At 41.2% G+C, this 22,961-nt stretch overlaps 1 protein-coding gene across 1 annotated transcript in view; it reads right to left on the reverse strand.

The window, feature by feature from the left end:
• Positions 1 to 22,961, reverse strand: part of SLC9A9 (solute carrier family 9 member A9) — a 341,581-nt gene that overhangs the window by 191,789 nt on the left and 126,831 nt on the right. The window contains exon 6 of the mRNA XM_024214834.1: positions 17,018 to 17,123. Within this exon, the coding sequence (XP_024070602.1) occupies positions 17,018 to 17,123 (106 nt within the window). The remainder of the gene's footprint in view (positions 1 to 17,017; positions 17,124 to 22,961) is intronic.

Here is a 22,961-nt window from a genome sequence, read left to right on the forward strand (position 1 = left end):
GGGGCTCCCAGCTGCTGCTACTGTAGCGGAGCCCCGGGCCCTTTAAAGCTCCGCCAGAGGCTGGGGCCCCCTCTGATGGGGATTTAAAGTGCCTGGGGATTTAAAGGCCTGGCCTCTTCTGGTAGAGGCCACGCCTCTTCCGGTTGAGGCCCCACCCCCTCCTAAGGACTCCGGAGTACCGGTAAGTCCTTTAAGTTACTTTCACCCCTGCATACAAGTAGCTATTTCTTTGGTACAGTCCTGATTATTTACAAAGAATGTGCACAAAGTCTTGTTTCTCTGAACACAGCAGGAAGAAACAGGAGTTTCCTCCCTCACAATTTCCAAGCCTGCTTTTTCCGATGATTCCTGTGCCCCAGGGAGCTCTCTCCCTCTGCGGGCCTGTTTTTTTCATTGTCTTCTTGCTTTCTGCCTCTTTTACATGCACAACTTGACGAGCAATCCCCTCGTCTCAGCATTAGCAACCCTCAGATGAACACAGCTTAGCAAAGCCTGAGGAGGGCTATTGCCTTAGGTGGTATATTCTATTGTCTTCAGCTTAGTAAAGAGCCTTAGTTGCTCCTTCCATTTAGCCTAAAACAAGAGTGGTTAGCACACCCATCAGCTTCACCTAGGAGTGTGATTGTCTAGAGATCAAAGACTTGCTTGATGGAAGCCATTAAAACCTTCCAGCATAGCAAAATTAAAAAGAATGTTAAGTTTGCAAATTCAAACACTCAAAAGTTAAGAAATGCCAGAATTAAGGTTGGCCATGAAATCTTATTTTGACCCTTTGTGTGCATTATCTGTCTTTAATTAAATGATGACATACTATTTTTTCCACAGGACCCCTGCTTGACTCAGTGCATATGCATATAATAATATAAAATCCAGAATTGTTCTAAAGGCAGTAACATTATGTGCTCTGTGTGTGTGTGTGCGCGCGCACATGTCTTTTATAGCCACACAGGTAGAAATACCTATAGTTAATGTTACACAGCATTTTCTATTATAAGATGCTATTTTCAGTTGCTTTTAACTTTGCCAAACTGTAGCTCCTTTGGCTAAAATTTCCCATGCTGGGTCTGCCTCGTGCTGAAATGTTTTGGGAAATTTCAGCAAAAACAATTAAGCCATTTCTCAGAATGATATTAGGGAAAATACATTTTTTTGCCCATGTTTAAAAACTTATTGCAACTGTTTCACTGAGAAATTCTAGTATCTCCATGTTTTGTAGCAGTGACTTGAAATTGTGCAAGAGGGGGCTTGGGTCACTCTGTTGTCAGATGCCTTTTTTCATCCCTGTGAAAATTCACCCGAATTTGGCCTTGTTATAAACTTTTCAAAAGTCACAGGTCTCACATGCTCAATAGAAACTTGTTAGAGTTTGGGAGCTAAAATCTCTGAAAAATCCATCAACACCAAGCATGCACCTTCTCAGGGATGTGGGGTCTGAGCAGGATTTTCCCTGCAATTGCTGCTCCTGGTTGTTGCAGGCTACTGTGGCACTGGGCACAGGAACTGACAGCAGGGATACACTCTCTTCTATGTTCTTAATGCTTCCCCCTGTTGCTACCCAGGCAGCAAGGAGGAGGAGAAGGAAACAGTCACACTGGAACGCAGGCCTGAGGTGGTGGCCCACCCAAAACTAAAGGCCCTATGCCTCAGATAAGAGGGAGGAACCACCGAGACCAGGTTTCAACTGATTCCTTGGGACAACAAAAAAGGAAAACAGGAATGGGAGTGCAGGTCATAGGGTAATAATCAGGGATTCAGAGGGGGACACTGAGCAGAGAACTCTAGATAACACCCACTGCTCCTCAAAGGTGTCTAAGGAGTCAGTGGACACTGCTCAGATGCATGATTGGATAAGGAAATGGAAATAGGCCCCAGAGTCACTGCAACCCCCCCTCCCCCCCATCCAACTTCTTTCTCCTGGAGTGATGGATGGCTGTCTCGGCCAGCACCTAGAAGAGGTTGATGAGGAAGTCTTGCGACTTTGTGGGGCCACGGATAGGGTGTGCCAGGATCAAGAGGTGCAGGGAAAAGTGCAGCCAGAACTTCAGTAAGAGGTTCTGGAAGACGGGTTGCAACCTGACACACTCTAAGTAGATGTATGCCAGGGTTGCCCTCTCACTTCAGAAAGTGCAGGAGTCAGAGGAGTTCGTAAACCGCACGAGGTACACACCCATGCTCACGTCTTCCTGATGGAGCTGCCAACTAATATCTCTGGCAGACCAGAGTGCATTGGAAGGTGTGTAGTGAATGAGGCAGAGGACTGCAGGAAGAGAAAGGACGGTGTCTTTTCACCATGAGACTATTTCTGGAGAATTGGATTGTATCCTCGCTTGTGCCATAGAATTCCTATGATGCTGAGCGAGTCACTTAAACCACACTTTTCACAGTTGGCCACCAGTTGTGTGTTCTTCATTTGCTGGGTGCCCAACTTGAGACACGTGGTGTTGGATTTGCAGGAGTGCTGAACATTCACAACTGCAACTGAAGTCAATGAGAGATAAGTTCTACAGAAATAAAGTTCTATAAAATGCTAAGTTCTCTGAAAAATCCAGCATCTCAAATTGGGCAGCCAAAATTAGTGGACCCTGTTGACATTAAAGACTCCGTGACTCCGTTTCCAATCTGTAAAATGGGAAAATAGAATTCTGGCTTTTCTTAATTTTTGAGTGCTTGACATGGCAACCATAATTTTGTTATTTTAATATAGGTTTTGGATGAAACTAGCACTTATCTTGGTCAGGAATGTGAAAGTTACAGCAAGCTTCTACAAGCAGCACAAAGCCCTGTGTAGGGGAGTGATCCTGGGGGAGCACCAAAAGAGTTTAGATGGCATGATTGCTCCTAGGACTGCTGGATAAGCACTGGAGAGTTATGCATTCTGCACCATCCAGAAAGATGGCATATGTTCCTTCTATGAAGAAGGCTTCTTGTGTGCCCTTCCCCTTCAGTATGTTCATGCAATAGTCAATCACAATGTGGCCTCCCAGGAAATAATAGCTAGTGCACACTAGTTCAATGAATGATACAGCTGCCTTGGAAATAAGGCTTGGAACATTAAGAACAAGGAACTTTTATATGGTTTATACTGTCCATCAGTGACACCACACAGTCCATCAGTTCCCAGTTGGCTGAAACATCACTTAGACAGATCCCCAAGTACTATATTTTTATAAGGCATTTAAGCTATATGAAAAGGCTTTGGTGGTAATGCAATGAATGAAAATAGAAAGGGGTCCTGCCCCTGGCCAATATCTGTTCTTCTCCTCCTACTCTTGCCAACAAGACAAGAAAATAGCTTTATATACTCCTAGATCCAGACAGGTTCTTTCCTAAATGATTCCCCAGAGAGGATGCAGTCAGTTTGCTTTTGGAACACTTCAAGGGAACCAGTATCCATACACCGATTTTTAACTAAAAGGGATTCGTCTCCAAAAGAAGAATTAAACAGTGTGTGCAATTATCTTGCTTTCATAAAATCTGTCTTATTCACTGGAGAAAGGTTATTTGGATAAGAAAAAACATCTGGAAGGGCTCAAAAAAAACAAGCTGATTTGTAGCAGGGTGTACTTCAGTTCTGAAGTGCTCCCAATAGAAATCTTTGAAAAGAGGAAGCTTTGATGCCAACATGGTCACTTGTACTGAAAATGTAGCTAAATAATTGCCTCTTTGACATGATTTTCAAGCATCACAAGTGGCTTTCTTAATTCTGAGCCTGCATGCCATATTTGTAAGTGTTATCAGTTTGTTTGTGAATAAGTGGACAGAAATACCCACAGTTAGTTTGATTTGACTGGAAATGACAAGTGCAGACATTCCCAGTTGATTTGAGATAAGTTATATTTTCATACCTCCCTGAGGGCATTCTCCACAACACCACTCACTGAAATCTATTCCAATTTACGAAACAGACTGCCACTGTAGGCTATATATTTAAATAAATTGCATAAAACCCCCAGACTCTATTAGATAACTTATATTTAAGAATATCTTCACCTTGCAGTATAGGAAAGCACTGGAACTTTTTTAACATGGTACCAATATAAAAAAAAAATGTAGTGGGCATGCAAATATTGAAAACGGCATGAAATTTACTGGAATGATAGGAATTATCTCCTGAAAACATCCTGTTCATAGTCTCAAATCTCATACTGAAATTCTAACAAGGGCAAGAATTACTGACATTCCTCTGCATTGTTTTCTGTGGTTAAAACAGAACTATTATTCTCCTATGTAAAGGCATGCTTAGAAACAATTCCAGAAGTTTTACTAATGCAGCAAGCACACATCTTGATTAGTGGGCTTGACTCTATTTAACGGAGGGAGAAAGTCCTTTAGAAGTTTCTATTTATAACAAGTTTGCTCAGTTTCCCAGTTCTCACATTGCCTATTCCAGATGGTCACAGATGTAAAATGTCGAAGTATTATCAACAGGCTAACAGTCATGGGGATAAACATTCCCTCAAAGGTAAATAGAGCAGACAGATAATCATAATGTCATTATAGAAATCAAAGAGGGAAAGGATTCCTCATCCACCTAATTGATTGACTCATTAACTTGCAGTACAAATAACTCCCTGCTTTATTAATTAATTATTATGCAGTTATTTGACTGACTGTATAACTGATGTACTGCCCTGTAAGTGCCCTTTCTGCTATGTGGTATTAGCAGTATAGGCTGTACAGGGGTTCCAATAAATAAAATGTTTGGGTTAAGCCCCCACCCAAAACCTTATTTTCTCCCATGGTTTTAAGAACTTAAATTTTAACCCCCTTGGTCACCTTTTACAAATGTTTCTTCCCCATTCATCCTCTCAGGAATAAGAAATCACCAATACCTTTTATATGGGAAAACAAAATTAACAGTTATTTATATAATGAAAAGAAATTAGCAAAACCCAACCATTTTTTCCTCCTTTCCACATACCTTTCCCCTTCAATGCTTCCACCTACTCCACCTCCTTCATCCACATTTTCACTCTCCCATCCACTTCTCATCCCAACAATCCTTACCCCATCTCCTACCTTACTGCGTCCAGTGGCATCTACCACTATCCTGGAATTCTGTTCATCCCCTCTCATCACTTTTTCTGCCACCCATTCCCTGGCCTGATACCACCTCTGCTCCCATTTCCCTGGTCTCTCTTCCTTGACAGGCCTTGAGAGACATCATGTCTTTTTATCTTCTTGTACAATGGTTATTATGATGGGCCCCCAAGCCTGATTGGAGCATCTGTGTGCTGTAACACTATATATATTAAATAATAACTGTAAGTTATTCTGATCATTTTCTCCTTCTCTATTGCAACTAGCTTCAGTAGATCCCCTTTCTAATGCACTGGTATGCTATGGGGTAAATTCTGCTTATGTACATGTCCTATATGTTTGACTTCATGTGACTTCAATGGCAGCCATCACCCCATACTCAAGGGCAAATTTTGGCACTACATGATAAATATTCAAAACCAGGCGTCTAAATAGTACACACGAAGTGTGTGCACAGACATTCAAACAAGTAAATGTGTTCACAAAAAACACATTTGTGAACAAATAGGGGCCAACTACACGACAATGGACAGTTTTTTGCACTTGTGTATATTTATGCAACTATACGGTTATTTTGTATGGATAATTTCTTCTCTGTGCACAAATATATTGGAAGCCCAAATTAAATTAGGTGCATATTTTTAATTTTTTTTTATTGCAATGCCTGAAGAGGTAAAGATATTCCTAAGCATGAGCCAACCATAATCAGAGCGAATGAATGGTGAAAGTACAGTTGAAATTGAAGAAGCAATCAGTGGTTTTTACCTAACCATCCAATCTTGGAACCCCAGTGTGAAGAGTCAATATTGAAACAATCATTTTTCGTGAAGCTTGCAATGAAATGCAAGAAGTTCCCTACAAATCTCAATTGGTGGAATTGAGCAGAGGCAGGCATCCTTCATTGTCATAGCATGGGTTGAACAGCCTTCTATTTGAACTACAAATGACAACGAATAGACAGTCATTTTTATTATTCCTTTTGGATGCAAGCTGGCTGAATGCATTTGCATTAAAGGAAGCAAAACATTAAAAGTATTCCTTGTAGTCTGCTGTCCACTTCAAAGACTGGACAAAAATAAGGGCCCTTTAGCATCAGTTTATTTCCCTGGGATTGGACTAATTGTAGGGCCAATCACTGTACAGGAATCTAGTAAAAGATGGGCATTGGATATAAGTTAGAGTACAATTAAGAAACAGAACCTTCAGCACACCATGAAAAGTGGCATATTCTAACTCAGCACACTTGCTCTCTGTCTCTGCAAGTCGTTTAATTACATTCCAGAGAAGAACAAGTTTTACCCCTATTAACACTGCAGAACCTATGGAAGAGTTAGTCACTTCATCAACAAAACTGTTAGCTAAGCTCCAACTGCAGAATCCATATTACTGGTGCTTGATGGACAAGAAGAAGCAAAAAAGAAACAGCTTGATTTTCAGATCCCAGGCTGTCAGTATTGTCTGTTAGAAAAGCCTTTGGCTCTTAAATGAGCACACTGGATATAAAAGTGGTTAAGGGAGTAAATTCAGAACCCCACAATGTCATTTTTAATAGCCACTTTTCTGACTATAACTGCAGTTTATGGAAGAATATGAAAACATGCAGCTGTTTTGTCACTGTAAAACCAGATATTCAGTGGACTCAGGAATCAAAGCAAAAAGCAGAGCACTAAATTCTGTGGCAAAATCCATCCTGCATAAAGCTCCAAAAATTCAAGGGCAAAGGATCCAAATCAAGGTCAGCTCCTGACAAAAGATAATGGGAATTTAAAACTAATCATTAAAGGAGTTTCAAATCAGTTCAGGTATGTCTCAAGGAAGAACCCAGCATGCCTTTCCAGGTTGACATTATTTTCTGTAAATCCCAATGCCAATTTGGATTGTAAATGCATCAGGGTAGTCATGCTGTCTTCTCAGTGTCTTGTACAGGGTTGCCAGCTTCTGTCAGGTATACATAAGAATCATAACGAAAAATAAAGCCTGACTGAGAAAGTACAGAAAGAGGTTTTCAGATACAACAAAAAATATCAGCGACCATAGAAATAGCTAAGACAGAAAAGAAATAAATGGGCAATTTTCAACAATGAAAAAAGGTTATTTGTGGGGTCTTCTAAGGATCTACTCTTGGACCAGTGTTATTAAGTAAATTTATTAATGATGTAGAAAGGGATGAACAGTGAGGGGACAACATCTGCACATGACACAAAATTATTTAGCGAGAAAGAGTCCTGTGGCATCTTATAGACTAACAGACGTACTGGAGCATAGGCTTTCGTGGGTGTATACCCACTTCGTCAGACGCAGTGGGTATTCACCCACGAAAGCTTATGCTCCAATACATCTGTTAGTCTATAAGGTGCCACAGGACTCTTTGTCGCTTTTTACAGATCCAGACTAACATGGCTACCCCTCTGAAAATTATTTAGGTTAGTCAACACTGGTGAGGACTGTGAGGAACTTCAGAGGAATTCCAATGGCAATTAAAAGGCCAAACAAAATGCTGGGATGTTCTGAGAATGGGCTAGTGAATAAGAATATACTTATTGTAATGACATTATATAAATCAATGGTATGGTCAAAAACCAAACATTTCAAAATTCTCCATGAAACAGGATAAAAAAAGCATTTAGAAAAATCAAAACTGTTAATTCCAAAAGGGGTGATTGGGAGCCAGTGATCCCAACTCCCTTTTAGCCTGCCAGGGTACGAAAGGGGAACTAGGAGCCCGGAAGCCCTGGGAGATCCAGGTCCAAGACTCCTGGCCCAGCTGGGTGTCAGGACAGCCAGGTGGTCAGCCATGGCTTCAGCAGGAGCAGCAGGAGAAACAGGCACAGTCTGTCAGAAGAAGGTAGCAGGGAGCATCCCCAACAAGGTAGCAATGCTGAGCAGACTGGAGTTGCAACTTACTTTAGGAACCTATATGCTTTCCTTTGGGTCACCTGGTTAGATTCTTGCTTGTGGCCTGGCTGGGCCCTTAGGACTCACAGGTAATTACCTCAAATGACTCATCAGGCTCAGAACACTCACCACACTGGGGCTTCCAGGAAAACTGTTGTGTTGGAGAATTTTTACTCCGTTCTAGTTAAGACCCTGATCCTACACCTATGGAAAGACTTCCACTGACTTCAGTTGTCAATGGGTCAAGCCCACAGAGGAGGTAAATTGGGTGTTTCTATTTATTCTCTCACAATGCAGGCCAAGTGGACTTTATATATGTTAGAACTGAATCCCCTCTCATTTCTTGACCCCCTTTCTCTAGTCTCTTCAGGTGACTTTCCAGTTTGTCTTTTTGTTTATCAGAATTTACTTAACCTCCAATTGCACTTTTTCATTTTCGTCTCCTGTGTTTGCTTCCCCTCTCACTTTAGAGATGACCATGGATATAATCATGGTAGAATTTACACCAAAGAAATAGTCAACCCCAAAATACTTGAAGTAGCCATGCACAGTCTAAGAAGGTCCTTATTTCTTTTGTTTTCTATGTTAAGTCTAGTTGGTCAAAAGAGTTTTTATTATTCCTAAGATTGTCCTGGACTGACCTAAAACTATCAGGAAGTATCATCATTGCATCTACTAGTAAGTAACAACACTGTGTTAGATTCAGCTCTGTGGACTACCCAGAGCAATTCCATGGACCACCTCTTGAGACCCATTGCCATAGATTATGCCTATACAACACAAACTGAACACTGACTGTACTGTCATTTCCTGCTAGAAGCTGATTCACACTTAGAATAATAGTGCTTCCTTATTTGCCCTCTGTGATTTTAGAAAATCCCATACAAGATTCCAGTGAACTCATGGCAAGAATAAATGGCTTGAGCATGGCATCTACTTGTACACAGTATTACTACACTAGGAGGAACATGCTCACTGGATGAATTTGTATCACTTTGAAGGAATCAGAGGGAACCATGAAGATAAAACTTCAACAAAAAATATTTAAAGAAAAAGGAAGTCTGCCTATATTTTGGGTAAGTCATCCCTTTAATCATAGGTAAAGCTATACAAATTTGCCGCCCCCTTTCCCTATAGCATAGACCCTCAACACTGTGAGCCCTTGCTACTGGCCTACACTAAGCGGTTGAAATTTCTCCTTTTTGGGGTTACCATTTGGTAATGGATAAACTCTGTCATTTTTGGCCTGATGAGAGAAGACCCAAGCAGACTGAGAAGAACCACAATCTGCAAATTATGCCCATAAATTTCAGTCTCTTTTAAACTATTAAAAGGAGTCGAGTATATGAGGACAGCTCATTTATTACCCACAGGCTAGAAATAGTATCAAATCCTTCAGTCAAATCTTGAAAAATGGACTTGGAATCCATGTAATGTAAGACAAGAGCTCTTTTTTTCAAAGGCTTTGAAAATGAGATTTCTTCATCATTACGAGCTACTTGGAAATGTACCACTTCATAAAGAAACCCATGAAAGTTCATTATGTTACTGCAGAAAAATGAACAGGTTCCTTTACTCTCCTACCAGGGCAGAATTTTCAGATAAAACAAACAACAATGGAACGTTATATATTTGCCCAGGCCCACCTCTCTGGCAAAAACAAACAAGCAAAAAAAGGATTCCTGAAAGCCTGAAACAAATCACATCTATGAATGTCAGTGGAAAGGTAACAGACACTGGCTTTCACTGGTAGGTGGAACACATCTCTTGGGTAATGTTCTATTAAGATATCTGTGTTAGCAGAGAACCCAAATTAGTAACCTTTACTTGTCCATATTCTGTCCTTGCTGAACACGCAGCACGAGAAGGATCGTGCATTGCTCAAATGCTAATGACACCTTCAGTTACTTTCCCAGACAAAGCTTCAGTCCTCCTCACATTTAACTCCTTCTACTTGGAACCTCCTTCCACATTCTTTCCACCATTCTTCCACCCCCTCCTCCAAGTCTATCCGTAAAGAATGCACAAACCCTGCAAACCTCAAACTTGCAGTGTGTTCACCTGAATGAGTGAGGGATGGTATAAAGAAAGGACAGTGGAGGAAGGAAGAAGATTAAAAGAAGATGTTTACCTTCAAAATGCATGCATAACATCCAATGCGAGGGCACTATCTTACTGCTATAGACTTCATTGTCCTATTTCTCCTTATTCTCTTGTGGTTTGATAACAATCCCCATACATGCATAAGGTTTCAGCCATATACTGCAGACTCAATCAACTGTAGTCTGTGGGAATTTTGCTCAATTAAGGGTTTCAGAATCTGGCCCTTAGATTGTAAACTCCTGAGTGCACAGACAGCATATTTTATTAGTATATAAAGCTCTACTCACATTTATGTTACTGTAGACATTATAAACAATACTAATAATTCTGGGGATTGAAATCCATGAATGGGAGAAAAAAACATCTTGAATTTTTGCATCCTTGCAGTATGAATGATAACTAGTCCCCCTGATCAGACTTCTCCCTTGGGTTGGCTAAGAGGACAGAAAGACCCTTACAAGGTTAAGGAAATAGGATCTCAAGAGGGTTAATAACATAAGGATAGCCAGGCTGGGTCTGACCAATGGTCCATCTAGCCCCGTATCCTGTCTTCCAACAGTGGCTGGTGCCAGATAACTCAGAGGGAGTGACACGAACAGGGCAATTTATCGAGTGATCCATTGCATTTTCTCCAGTCCCAACTTCTAGCAGTCAGAGATTTAGAGACCTCCCAAGCATGGGGTTGCATCCCTGACCATCTTGGCTAGTAGCAATTGATGAACCTATCCTCCATGAAGTTACCTAATTCTTTTTTCAACCCAATTATACTTTTGGCCCTTACAGCATCCCCTGGAAAAGAGTTCCACAGGTTGGAACTTGTTAAATTGGCAGCTAAGAAAATAGTCTCTTTTATGCCTTTTGGACCTTGCAGAGGAAAATGTTTTAAATAAATATGTGTTCTGTTTTTTGTTTTTACATTATAAGACTGTCTGAAAAGTCACACAGGAGGCATAAGTTACATGCAGTGGTAAAAATCTCATAATTTAAAACCTTTAAAGAAAGAGGTTCATTGCATACAACAGCAACTCCTAGATAATAATCAAAGGAAAATCAGTCTTCGTATTTGTTACCTTTTTTGATATAGAGCTACAAGAGGAAGTGTAGCATGATTTTCAAGAAGAATAATATTCTGTCTTTCTAGGAGTTATAGAAGAACCGACAGATAACTGTCTCAGCCTTATGAAAATAATTTCTTTCCTTGAAAATGGCATGAAGATATGATTGGAAATATCTTGCTCCTTGTGTACAAAATTCCAATCATCCATCATCCAAAATCACTTGTTTTATTATTTAGAAGCTATCTGAAGACAGAGACTGAACTCATATTTTTAACCATACCCAACATTACAGAGTATTTCAAATATCTTACTTTTCATGCATATATATTTTTTGTTTCATATTTTGGGGTAGGCCCCCATATACATTATTTCCATACACTGAGCAAACACTGTAAATAGACACAGAAAAGGAGACTGAGGCCAGTAAATATCATATATACTTTGTCATGCACATTTTATAAGGCTTTCATATGAGGATGCACAGCTAATACTATTGCTACAAAGCATAGTTAATTTCCTGGAAAACAATGTGCCCAGGAAATACCTGGTTGCTAGTACAAGCAGTCACACAGACTTGCATGCATAAGGAAAGAAATTTCCAGTCATCTCCTGAGTGTTTTTGGAAAGACAATTTCTAATAATTAGTCTGGAAAGACTAACTTAGGCACTTTTGGGCTTTTCTTAGTACTGTAGATTATTCTTCCAGAACTTAAAGCCCCAGTGTAAAACAGGTTCAAACCTACTAATTTTGAATAGTTACATCTTTGTTGTCTTTTAGAGTAGTTATTCTCCATGAGGATTCTGAGATTTTATTCAAAGAAATAGTTTGTGTTAATGATACAAATTGCTGGGTGTAACGTGATGGCGACTCACCCCTGCAGCGTCTCCTGTCGGTCGTCCTGGGAATTAGCTCTTTGACCCAGGAGCACCCTCTGTTGGCTGGTGTCTCGCCTGTCGCTGGCCCCTGTGTCCCTCCTGGACCCCGGTGCCCCTTTCCCTTGGGGGCTGGCCCCTGGCAGTACCCCCACAGTCTCTGGGTCTCCCTGCTCAGGGGAACCCCCAACCCCCTATCTCCACCTCGCCTCGGTGTATATGGCTACTGCCAGCCACCATCTAGCCCCCCCTCCCTGGGGCGGACTGCAGTGTACACGCCATTCATCATAGGCAAGGGGGGGTTTCGACCTGCTGCCTCTGCCTGCCCTTGGGCTGCCCTCTGCAACCACAGTTCCCTTCTTTGGCCTTTAACAAGGCCTGCAGCCTGGGGGGGGGGGGGGGGTTTAGGCCAGAGCTCCCCAGCTCCTCGGACCTTCCCCCAGCCCTGCCCCACAGTACCTTTTTCTGGCCTTTAACAAGGCCTGCAGCCTGGGGGGTTTCTAGGCCGGAGCTCCACAACGCCTCTGGCCTTCCCCCAGCCCTGCTCCAGTCTTGGTCCCCTCTCAGCTTCCAGGCAGCCAGGCCCTTCCCTCTCTACTGCTAGAGAGAGACTCTATGCTCCTGGCCCACTGCCCTCTTCTAAGGGCCAGCTGGGCCCTCATTAAACCAGCTACAGCTGTGGTCAGCTACCCACTCAGCTTCCCCAGCCATTCTTAATCTCTCTTACCCTGATGCAGCCCTCTCCAGGGCTGCTGTCACCCTTCCAGGGCTGAATGCCCACTATACTGGGCATCTGTATAAAGTACTTATTGAGGGTGAAATCCTCCTGGCCTTGTGCTGCTGATCTTCCCCCACTAACATAACATCTGTCCAGCCATTCTGCAGCTACTACTACAACTATGGTCTGCTAAGATCCCCTTATGCTGATCTGCTTGTAGATAAGGGAGTATAATGGAAGCCTCAAGAAAACCTGATCTATAGCATTCATTACCAAGGAAACTATAAAACTATACAGACTAAAATATGGTTCTAAGGGCCACTGGCATAGGGTTGCCAATGTTCTAATTACAGAAAATCAAACACCCCTGCCCCACCCCTTCTTCGAGGCCCCACCCCTTCTCTGAGGCCTCACCCCTGCTCACTCCATCCCCTCTTCCTCTGTCACTTGCTCTTCCCCACACTCGCTCATTTTCATCAGGCTGGGGCAGGGAGTTGGGGTGCGGGACAGGGTGAGACTCCGGCTGGGGGTGCGGGCTCTGGGGTGGGGCCATGGATGAAGAGTTTGGGGTGCAGGAGGGGGCTCCGGGCTGGGGCAGGGGGGTTGGGTGCAAAAGAGAGTGCGGTCTCTGGGAGGGAATTTGGGTACGGGAGGGGGTTTGTGCTGTGGGCTCTGGGCAACGCTGACCTCAGGTGGCAGCCAGGAAGCAGCGACATGTCCCTCCGGCTCCTACGTGGAGGGGCAGCCAGGAGGCTCTGTGCCCTGCTCCTGCCCACAGGCACCACCCCCGCAACTCCCATTGGCCGTGGTTCCTGCACAGAGCGCACAGAGCCCCCATGGCCACCCCTCTGCATAGGAGTTGGAGGAGCATGCTGGCCACCAACTGGACTTTTAACGGCCTGGTCAGCAGTGCTGACTGGAGCCACCAGAGTCCCTTTTTGATCAGGTGTTCCGGTCGAAAAGTGGACACCTGGCAACCTTACACTGGAAAGCTGCTAGTGATGGTGGGGGAGTTGAAGTGCTCATGCGGATGGTATCTGGAGGCATCGGGCCTGTGTTATTTAAAGGCAGGTGGAATCCCTCTTGTGGTAGCACACTGAGTAGCGTCACTTACTAAATGTATATAAAAAGTGTTGTGTGAGCTCACCTGAGTACTATCCTCCTCTCACTGACTGATGTATAAAAGAGGAGAAATATAGGGGGAGCAAACCTGTGCCAACATGACCCCTATTAGTGTGCAGTAGGCTGTCCCTTCCATTCAGAAAGGACAAGCAGCCATGTCATGTTTGTTTGTCCGTGAGTGGGTGAAGTGGAGCTGGAGGAACACTGAACCTTCTCGCTCTCCTCCCAACCCACACTCAACCCACAAAGGGTCGGGCACATCATTTTTAATCACTTTGGGTCCTCTGGGGTAAGAGGCAGTATGCATAAATGTAAGATCCCCCTTAGAATTTAAAATGAGTCAGCCTTGCAGCCATTTGCCTAGGGTTTCTTCAGCTGTCCGATGAAACACATTTTGCAGCCCCTCTTTCATTCTCTCTTCTCTTTACTCATTAAATAATATATGAACGAGCATAGCACTGTATTATTACTACTGATCCTTTCTGTGTATAGAGCGTCACATTTTGAAATATTCCCCCGCCAGTCTAGTTATACACTCATTGTCACTGCACCACACTGAAAAAAACTTTGAGTAACACTTTTAAAAAGTAAAAATAAAATGGCGTCTGTGCCATGGGATGAAAGTTGCTGCACTGTCTTAACACTAGAACACAATACTTCTGCATGCAACTAGAAGGAAGTTGTTTGATTTACCGGGGTGCTAAGTCATTGAAGTTGACTTTATCAGCAATTCATCTTTACTTAAAAGCCTGCAGGAAAGAAGATCATGGTAGGGTTGAGGTTTACACAATTGGTACAACAACTCATTATTTAGGCTAGAAATTAAACATCACCCAGATTCTTTTCAACCTCATCTATAGAAGTGTAGGCATTTCCTTTACTGTCTGACGCAAATTTCACTACTGAAAATATACAGAAAAATATATTAGCTTGCTAGTGTAAACAGATCCTACTGCAGAGACTAGGGTTACAATCTGTCAGAAACAGAGAAAAGCAGATGAGAAAGCTCTGAAGAAAAACCAGTGTTTAGAGCAAGCATAGTCCTAGCTATCTTCAGTCTCCACTTGCAGATTGATGGACTAAACCCTATGACCTGTATTTGTGTACAGGGAAAAGAGGAGATGTTAGAAACTCCTGACTTGTGGACTATACAATATTGCTGGGCTTTTGAGATTTGCGTTGTACTTCAGTGGTTCCTCAGAGCTTGACCTTTGAAGAAGTCTACGTTATTTGGCAGCCCAACTGCTGAAAACGAATGATACTTTGCAGATTCTGGCTTTTTTGTTTCTTTGTTTGTTTGAGTTGCTTCTAGGTAAGTGTTACATAACTATTCGCTAGGATATCCTGCACTAGCTCAGCTCAAATACAACAGAATCAGAAAAAGAAACCCATCCGTGTATTTCTTATATGTTTGGTTAGTACAGTAGATTCCTATTTTAACTGTGTGCTTTTATTTTGTGACCATTCTTTCAGTTTTTCTAATCTCTGATTTAAATTTCCCTTTGTCCATTTTGTTTTCTGATACAACAGATACTCTGTTAAGGTACACGTTCTGACTGCATTTACTGAATGTGACATCTGTGCTACATATAATCATCAGATTATGTGCTCACACTCTTGACAGTAGATGGAAATGTTGTTCTTGCTCTAAAAACAATAGCAGGGCTTAAGTGTAGGGGAATGTAAGAGGACTGGTATTTAGACAATGAACAATTAAATAGGAGTGTTAACGCCGATCTTACATATCTTGCAAGAATTATGTACTGGCTGTGAAAACAAGCCGTCACAACAAAGGAGAAAACCCCCCAGTTTGGTTCGTTACGTACTGTCTACCAAAATTCACTTTATAATTTCAACAGGGTATGAAATTCTTCTACATGCCTTGTCCTTAAAGCACTTCTGAGTAGTATTGCTGTGCGTTATCAGACAGTTGCTGTGTTCCATCCCAGAGGTGGCTGCATTATAGCCCAGACTCAAGAAAGACTTAAACATGTGCTTAGTTTCATCCATGCTTAACTTTAAGCATGTACATAACTTATATTGAAGTCAACAGAAGTTAAATACATGCTTAATTGCAGAATAGGATTGCTTTTCTGAACCAAGGCCTTGTTCACTCACTTGTTAGTTATTTTCATATTTTAGAATAGCTAGAATATGTAGTGAGAGTTATATCTAAGGTTGCTGGAATATTTCTGTACTACCCCCTTCCCCCTATTTTCAGTTGCTTATATGTTTCAAATCTTTTATCTATATGATTGTAAATTTTCCACACTTGGTAACTGCCTGTTAAATATTTCTGGACATATCAGCAAAAAAGTTAAATTGTTATTGACTATAAAGAGAGAGGGGAAAAAAACGTTTCGCAATTAAAAGAAATCCTGCAATCTGTCTTTGAACAGCTGTAGTGTCCAAAGAAGACATTTAGCAGGGAAATAGTCTTCATTGAGGAGAAGTATCTTTTGGCATGCTTATGAAAATCAGGTTTGATTGAAACTTTGAAGAACACATTCTGAGTGTGCAGTGGGGCGGTTGTTTTACCTTTTTAGCAATGGTCCAAAGAATGATAGGCTGTGCCAGACATGGCAGTTGAAGCCAACTTGGGAACCGTCTAATCACGTAGTTAGGGTTTGTGTTTATATGGCAGCATAAACCCAGGGTAAATGGAGCTCTTCATTTGTGAAGTGCTTTAGGATCCTTGGGAATGAAAGGTGCTATGAAATATTATCTTACATTTACTGGCTGAAAGCCTGCTGGTTTTAATAGACACAGGGGGATAAGCAGTACTACACTGCACTGCTTTGTGGTTTTGCCTTGGAAAACAATAGATTGCAGAAAAAAGGCGTATGAGATAGCTTCTGGTCCTGAACTTCTGCCTCCAATCTGGCAAACCTCCCATGTTTACAGGATCCAGTAGCACAACTCCATTCAGACACATTGTTTAGAGTAGAACATTAATCAGATTTAATATACACATTTAAAACATTTATTGTTTTCTGGGCTGAGTATTCACAACCAAAAATTGCAGTTCAGACACACAACTCCCATTAACATTGCAAATTGAGTACTTAATGCACCAATTACATTTCCAGAAGTGTACCCCTTTAATGCAATCTTTAAACTCTACATTGATATTTGTATGGAGAGAGCTATTTACCAAGACAATTCAGAGTTATTTCATTGTTTAAGGAATACAGATGTTTGTACTTACTATGTGAGAACTATAGCCACAGCATCATTTAGGACACTCTCTCCAAAAAGGAGGGTATACAGATCTGTATCCACATGCAGCTCGTGGAAAATAGCCAGAACTGTCACTAGAAGGAAACATACAGAGCAAAGCAAGCTTGTTATTTTCATAATTCTAGAATAGCTAATGAGCTAAAGGGAAGGGAATGAGTTTTGATAAGCATGTTTTAACGTCTAAACAATGTAACATGACAGTTTGCACATTAATTGAATGAAATACATTAGAAAAGAGATACATTTAAGTACACCAGCTCCCTAAATCCAGCAATAACTTTAAGAGTTTTGCTGCTTTACATGAACTAGAAATGTCCACTCCCTCCCTGCCACCTTTCAGTCTTACAGAAACTAAAACTATACTTTTGATTACCCCTAATATCAGGGAAATAGTCTTGTGACTAAAGCACAGAACTGGAGGTAAGGAGACTCGGGGACTATCCCTGGCTCTCCCATAGACCTCCTGTGCAATCTGAACCCCAATTTACCTATTCATGAACAAGACAATGCTAATACTTACCGATCTTCCAAATAGATTGTGAGGCTTAATTCTTTGATGTTTATAAAGCACTTAGTGTCATTAATTTTAACATTTTTTCCCTAAAAACTTGTATTTATATTTTGAGATTACTGATGAAATAAGTCGTTCAATTTGGGTCAGAAGGAAACTGATGTTGGGAAAGTCACTTAGCCTCTCTGTGTTTCTGTTTCCCTATCTGTAAACAGAGCATAATAATGCTGACCCATCTTTGTAAAGTGCTTTGAGTTCTATGGGTGAAAAGTATTGTGCATGTGCTCTGTATTACTATTCATATTCACTGTTTTCATGAAACAAACAGAGGTTTCCCTTTCTACCAAAAATTTAATGTAAAGCTTCCTAATGATTTGTATGTTTGGAAAATTACACAGTATCTCACTGCATTTGCTTCACTGGTGCTCATCCTGGTACATAACTGTGCAATTGACTAAATCTTCATAGCAAAGGAATCCTGAAGTTTAGAAGTGCCTCCAGGGTTTCAGGTTTACATCTGACATTTCAGAAAAGGGAATTTTTACACTAAAGCTATCACTGAAGATTCACAAACCAACGTTTGCTTTGTGTGGGTGATTTTTTTCTCTTTCTAGAACTTTGGACGTTATGTACAGAATATTGGTAGAACTGAAACTAGTGCTGAAAGGATTTTGCAACACGTGTTCACCAGTGGGAGTGTTTGGAATCTATTATTAGTTTAGAGTCCCAATTCTGATGTTCAGTTCTCCTATGGGGTTTTATGTACCACAATCCAGATTAACACAGCAGCTTTGAAGTACCATTCTGGATGCCCTATTCCATAGAAAATGATTCAGTCTCCCATATCTGTGAAAACAAGCGTTTGCCACTTCTAATATTAAGTTATTGACAAGGTCTTAAATGCAGAATCATAGAATTATAGAATATCAGGGTTGGAAGGGACCTCAGGAGGTCACTAGTCCAACCCCCTGCTCAAAGCAGGACCAATCCTCAACTAAATCACCCAGAAACTGTGAAATAAGTAATAGGAAAAGTAAACAGTAACTAAGGTCAACAGAAAAGTTTATATAGGTGTGGCAGGCCAAACCAAACAAAGATCCACACTGACAAAGTTATTTCCAAGAAAAACAAAAAAACGTTTCCCTTTCAAGTATCTTCCTCCCCCAGCCTTCTGGAAGTTATCAGAGCCCCTCTCTAGAGGGGTCTGACTCCAAGTCAAATGAAATGAAGGCCATAGCTATACTAGAGAGCTTAAAGTGGCACAGCTGTACCAAGGTAGGCACTCTATGCCGACGGGAGAGAGCTCTCCTGTAGACATAATTAAACCACCCCCAATGAGTGGTGGTAGCTAGGTCAGTGGGAGAGCGTCTCCTGCCGACATGGTGGTGTTCACACCAGCACTTCTGTCAGTGTAACGTATGTTGCTCAGGGGTGTGTTTTTTCACAGCCCTGTGCTACATAAGTTATACAGACAACAGTGCTAGTGTAGACATAGCCTAAAATGCATAAAAATAATGAAGAAATCAACAGAATAATGATTCACTTGCCCCTTCTTCTGGGAGAGACTTCTTAGCCCCTCCAGCTCTCTCAAAGTTTCTCCCACATCTGAAGAGAAGGCAGAGTTTAGATAAACCCTTTTTGCAACATGCCCTGCCCCTGGAACAAGCTATAGATTGAATGCCATAGAACAGCATCTCCCAGCAATCCCTGAACAGTGCGGGGAGAGGGAAATTCCAACAGGGCTGTTCTACACTAGAAAACTGGATTAACCCAGCTACACTGCTCAGGGGTGCGAATAATTCACATCCCTGAGCAACTTAGTTAAGCCAACAGCACTAGAAAATTAGGTCAACCCAGCTATGTTGCTCACGGGTGTGAATAATCCATACCCCTGAGCAACGCAGTTAAGCTAACCTAAGTCCCTGTGTAGACAGCACTAGGTTGATGGAAGAATTCTCCTGTCAACCTAGGCACTGGCTTTTGGAGAGGTGGATTACTTAGGCCAACAGGAGAACCTTTGCCATAGGCATAGGAAGTGTCTACACTGAAACTGTGCAGCTGCAGTGCTGGAGCTGTGCTGCTGTAGCATTTTCAGTGACAAGCCCTTAGTGACCTGGATTTCTTTCCTAAATCACAAACTGCCACACTGATTCCACTGCTTCTCCCTCAAAGTTTATTAAACTCCAGATCCAACCCTGATAGGGCTTGTTTGGTACCAAAAACAGAGGAGAGACCCCTGTAACAATTGGCTGTGAGATTGCAAAAAGAGAGCCTACATGAGACAGAAAACCAGAGAGGGAAATGAGCATTGAATGTCTGTTCAGTTCCTTCAGTGGGTATCAGTGGGTTTCTAGAAAGATTCCCTTATTCTGGGCATGAAATCAAAGAGCTGTAGTAGTTGATGCTGAGGGCTGCATGATGAGGTGTGGATTTCAACCCATGTGCACCCGTGTTTCTAGTTGATCCTGAGTTCTACATAGGAATGTTGTTCTAAAGCAAAATTCCCATGTACCACTTTGGCTTCCCCTAATAAAGCAACTTATAAATGAGGAGTGGAAACAAAGGAAAGGAAAGGAAAGGAATCTTACTGGGAAATAATGAAAATGCTGCTGCATTGGAAGGTACTATATATGATAGTTTTTGGATGGAGGAGCGTGTTCTCTCTTGCTGTCCCATTTCCACTTAGCAAGCAAGAAGCCACCATCCATACTTGGTATTGAGCATTCCGGGGTGGGCTCGGTTTTACCATTTTCAAGTGCCCCCTCTCTCTCCTGTTTCCCCTGGACTTGACCATACACTAGAAAAGTCTTAAATTTCCTTAGGGAAGAGTCTCACAGGCTGAGTTTACAATGAAATTGTCATTACAATCTTTCACCATTGCAGATTGCCCTCCAACATTATTAGCCACTATGCTATCTAACCCCCCTCTTAGTAAAAATGCCAACAGCTGTTGTTTCCACCCAGGGGAGCGGCACCAGCACTAGTACAGTGGTGGGACATTTTAACAAAGAGTTCCGAGCAGACAAGACTACAGTGTAAAAAACAATGATCTAAGGGATTGGTGCTTGTTGAAATATTCTGGTATGTTAGGATATCATAATATTCTGATGTGTTGGGATGTATAAACAGGGGAATCTCCAGCTGACACTTCTGACTAGTTCTGGTATCCACTATTCAGGAAGGATGTTGATAAACTGGAGGGGGTTCAGAGAACAGCCACAAGAATGATTAAAAGATTAGAAAACATGCCATACAGCCATAGACACAAGAAGCATAATCTATTTATTTTAACAAAGAGAAGGTTAAGGAGTTACTTAATCACAATCTATCAGTATCTACATGTTGAACAAGTATTTAATAATGAGCTCTGCAATCTAGCAGAGAAAGGTATAACATGATCTAATGGCTGGAAGTTGAAGCTAGACAAATTCTTCCTGGAAATAAGACATACATTTTTAACAGTGAGGGTAATTAACCACTAGAACAATTTACCAAGGGTTGTGGTGGATTTTCCATCACTGGGAATTTTTAAATCAAGATAGTATGTTTTTCTAAAAGATCTGCTCTAAGAAATATTCTGGAGAAGTTCTACGGCCTGTGTTATACCAGAGGGCACACTAGAGGCCCACAGTGGTCCCTTCTGGCCTTGGAATTTATGAAATAACTGTGCCCTCTGACCCACAGGACCCCCCCCCTTCAGAGAACAACTAATGTTGGTCCTGGAAGATTCTGCCACCAGCTTTAAAGGACAAGTAAACCCAGACAAAACCAATGTAAGGAATCAAGAATCCAGGCCTGCACAAAGAAATCTCTCCAAACAAAATGAATAAAAGGGTAGAGAAGAATCAAAACAAACATTACAGCCATTAAGTCACCACACCAACAAGCTCTCTCAAAATATGAGAAGAAGATAAGATAAGACTTGCAAGTGTAGATGACCACAGATTGTTGTCTAGCCTAGGATAGATTCTAGAAGTCTCTCAACTAAGAGTTCTGGAGTTGTAAACTACAATGGCTTGGATTTCATATTGACCTGGGTTAAGGACTCAAAGATAGTCTATATGATTATTTTGAATCAGAATTTGCAATAATTTGGACCAGATGTGAGATTTATATATCTATTTTTATGGCGTGTACTTCTTTCCCTCTCATTCTACAGAGTCCTTCTGCTGAATGGCAGGTCACAGGATTAATTGTGAGCTGTTTACAGAAAGCCATATGTGTATGTAAGTAGTAATCAGGATGATGCATGGACCTACTAAAATAACTTATCAATACTTGGATACCTGGAGGATGATATCTTAAATTATACTACAGTGAGAATGCTTTTTAGAAAGTAGAATGACCTCCTTTAAAAAGTCATTTGCCAAAAGTTATTACGGAACATCTGTGATACCATAGTTTTACCTTATAGTTAGAAATAAAACATAGTATTAGATGCTACACTGTGTTGTTTTTTGAAGACATTTAAGAATAGATAGAGCAAGGTTTTATATAGTATGATAAATAATCAAGGTACTTCCCCAAATACTTTATAGTGAGTATGCAAAAGTCAAACTACTTTTGCTTAAATAATTTAGCCTATTTCAGGATTGACATCTTGCTCTCAGATTTCCATGTAAGTATAAGTGGAGGGATAGATAGATAGATAGATAGATAGATAGATAGATAGATATTGCCTTGAGAACTGCACACAAATACTTTTTTGATGACATAGAAAACTCTGCCATAAGTGCGGATGGCATATTAATTTCCCGATTCCCAACACATTGATGATCTTCATTAAAAAATACGGTGACAGGAAACCTAAGCTGATGAAGTGGCTGGGAATTTCTTAGTATTTGAGCTAAGACAAATCTGGTTCTCTAGTTTCTGTATTTCATGGCCTGAGGTAACATGTGTTAGCAAATGCTCAATCTAGCACAATCTTGGCCCTACCCAAGTCAACACAGGTGTCTATTAAGTTGGTTTATAAAGGATATTTTTGGCATACATGGGAGCAGCTCCGCTTGCTATTAATTTCCTGTAATTTTCTGTAATTAATTTCCTGTACAAACATTCTTGAAATGTCAAGAAATCACAGCAGTATTCAGACTAACAATATCCAATACTTTCTTGTTGTTCTGTTGCTGAAAAGAACTAGGAGACCTAGAAAGTGGAGCCAGAAAATAAATGAGATCAGTATATGTGATTTAGAAAAAAGAGGATCTGATCAAAATAAAAGAAAGTAAACTATATATAAAATGAAATATTAAATACCTATACTGGAAACAATGATCAAAGGGGCTGCCATTGTCTCTTCTTAATCTTCTGATTATAACAAAGTTAACAATCATCTGTCATATTGTAGGATTTGGATTTTATAATGTACTATGAGAATTAATGTATGATTTGATTTCAT

The sequence above is a fragment of the Terrapene carolina genome, unplaced genomic scaffold (genome assembly GCF_002925995.2).
Source record: "Terrapene carolina triunguis isolate 2854851 unplaced genomic scaffold, T_m_triunguis-2.0 Scaffold88, whole genome shotgun sequence".
NCBI lineage: Eukaryota > Metazoa > Chordata > Testudines > Emydidae > Terrapene > Terrapene triunguis.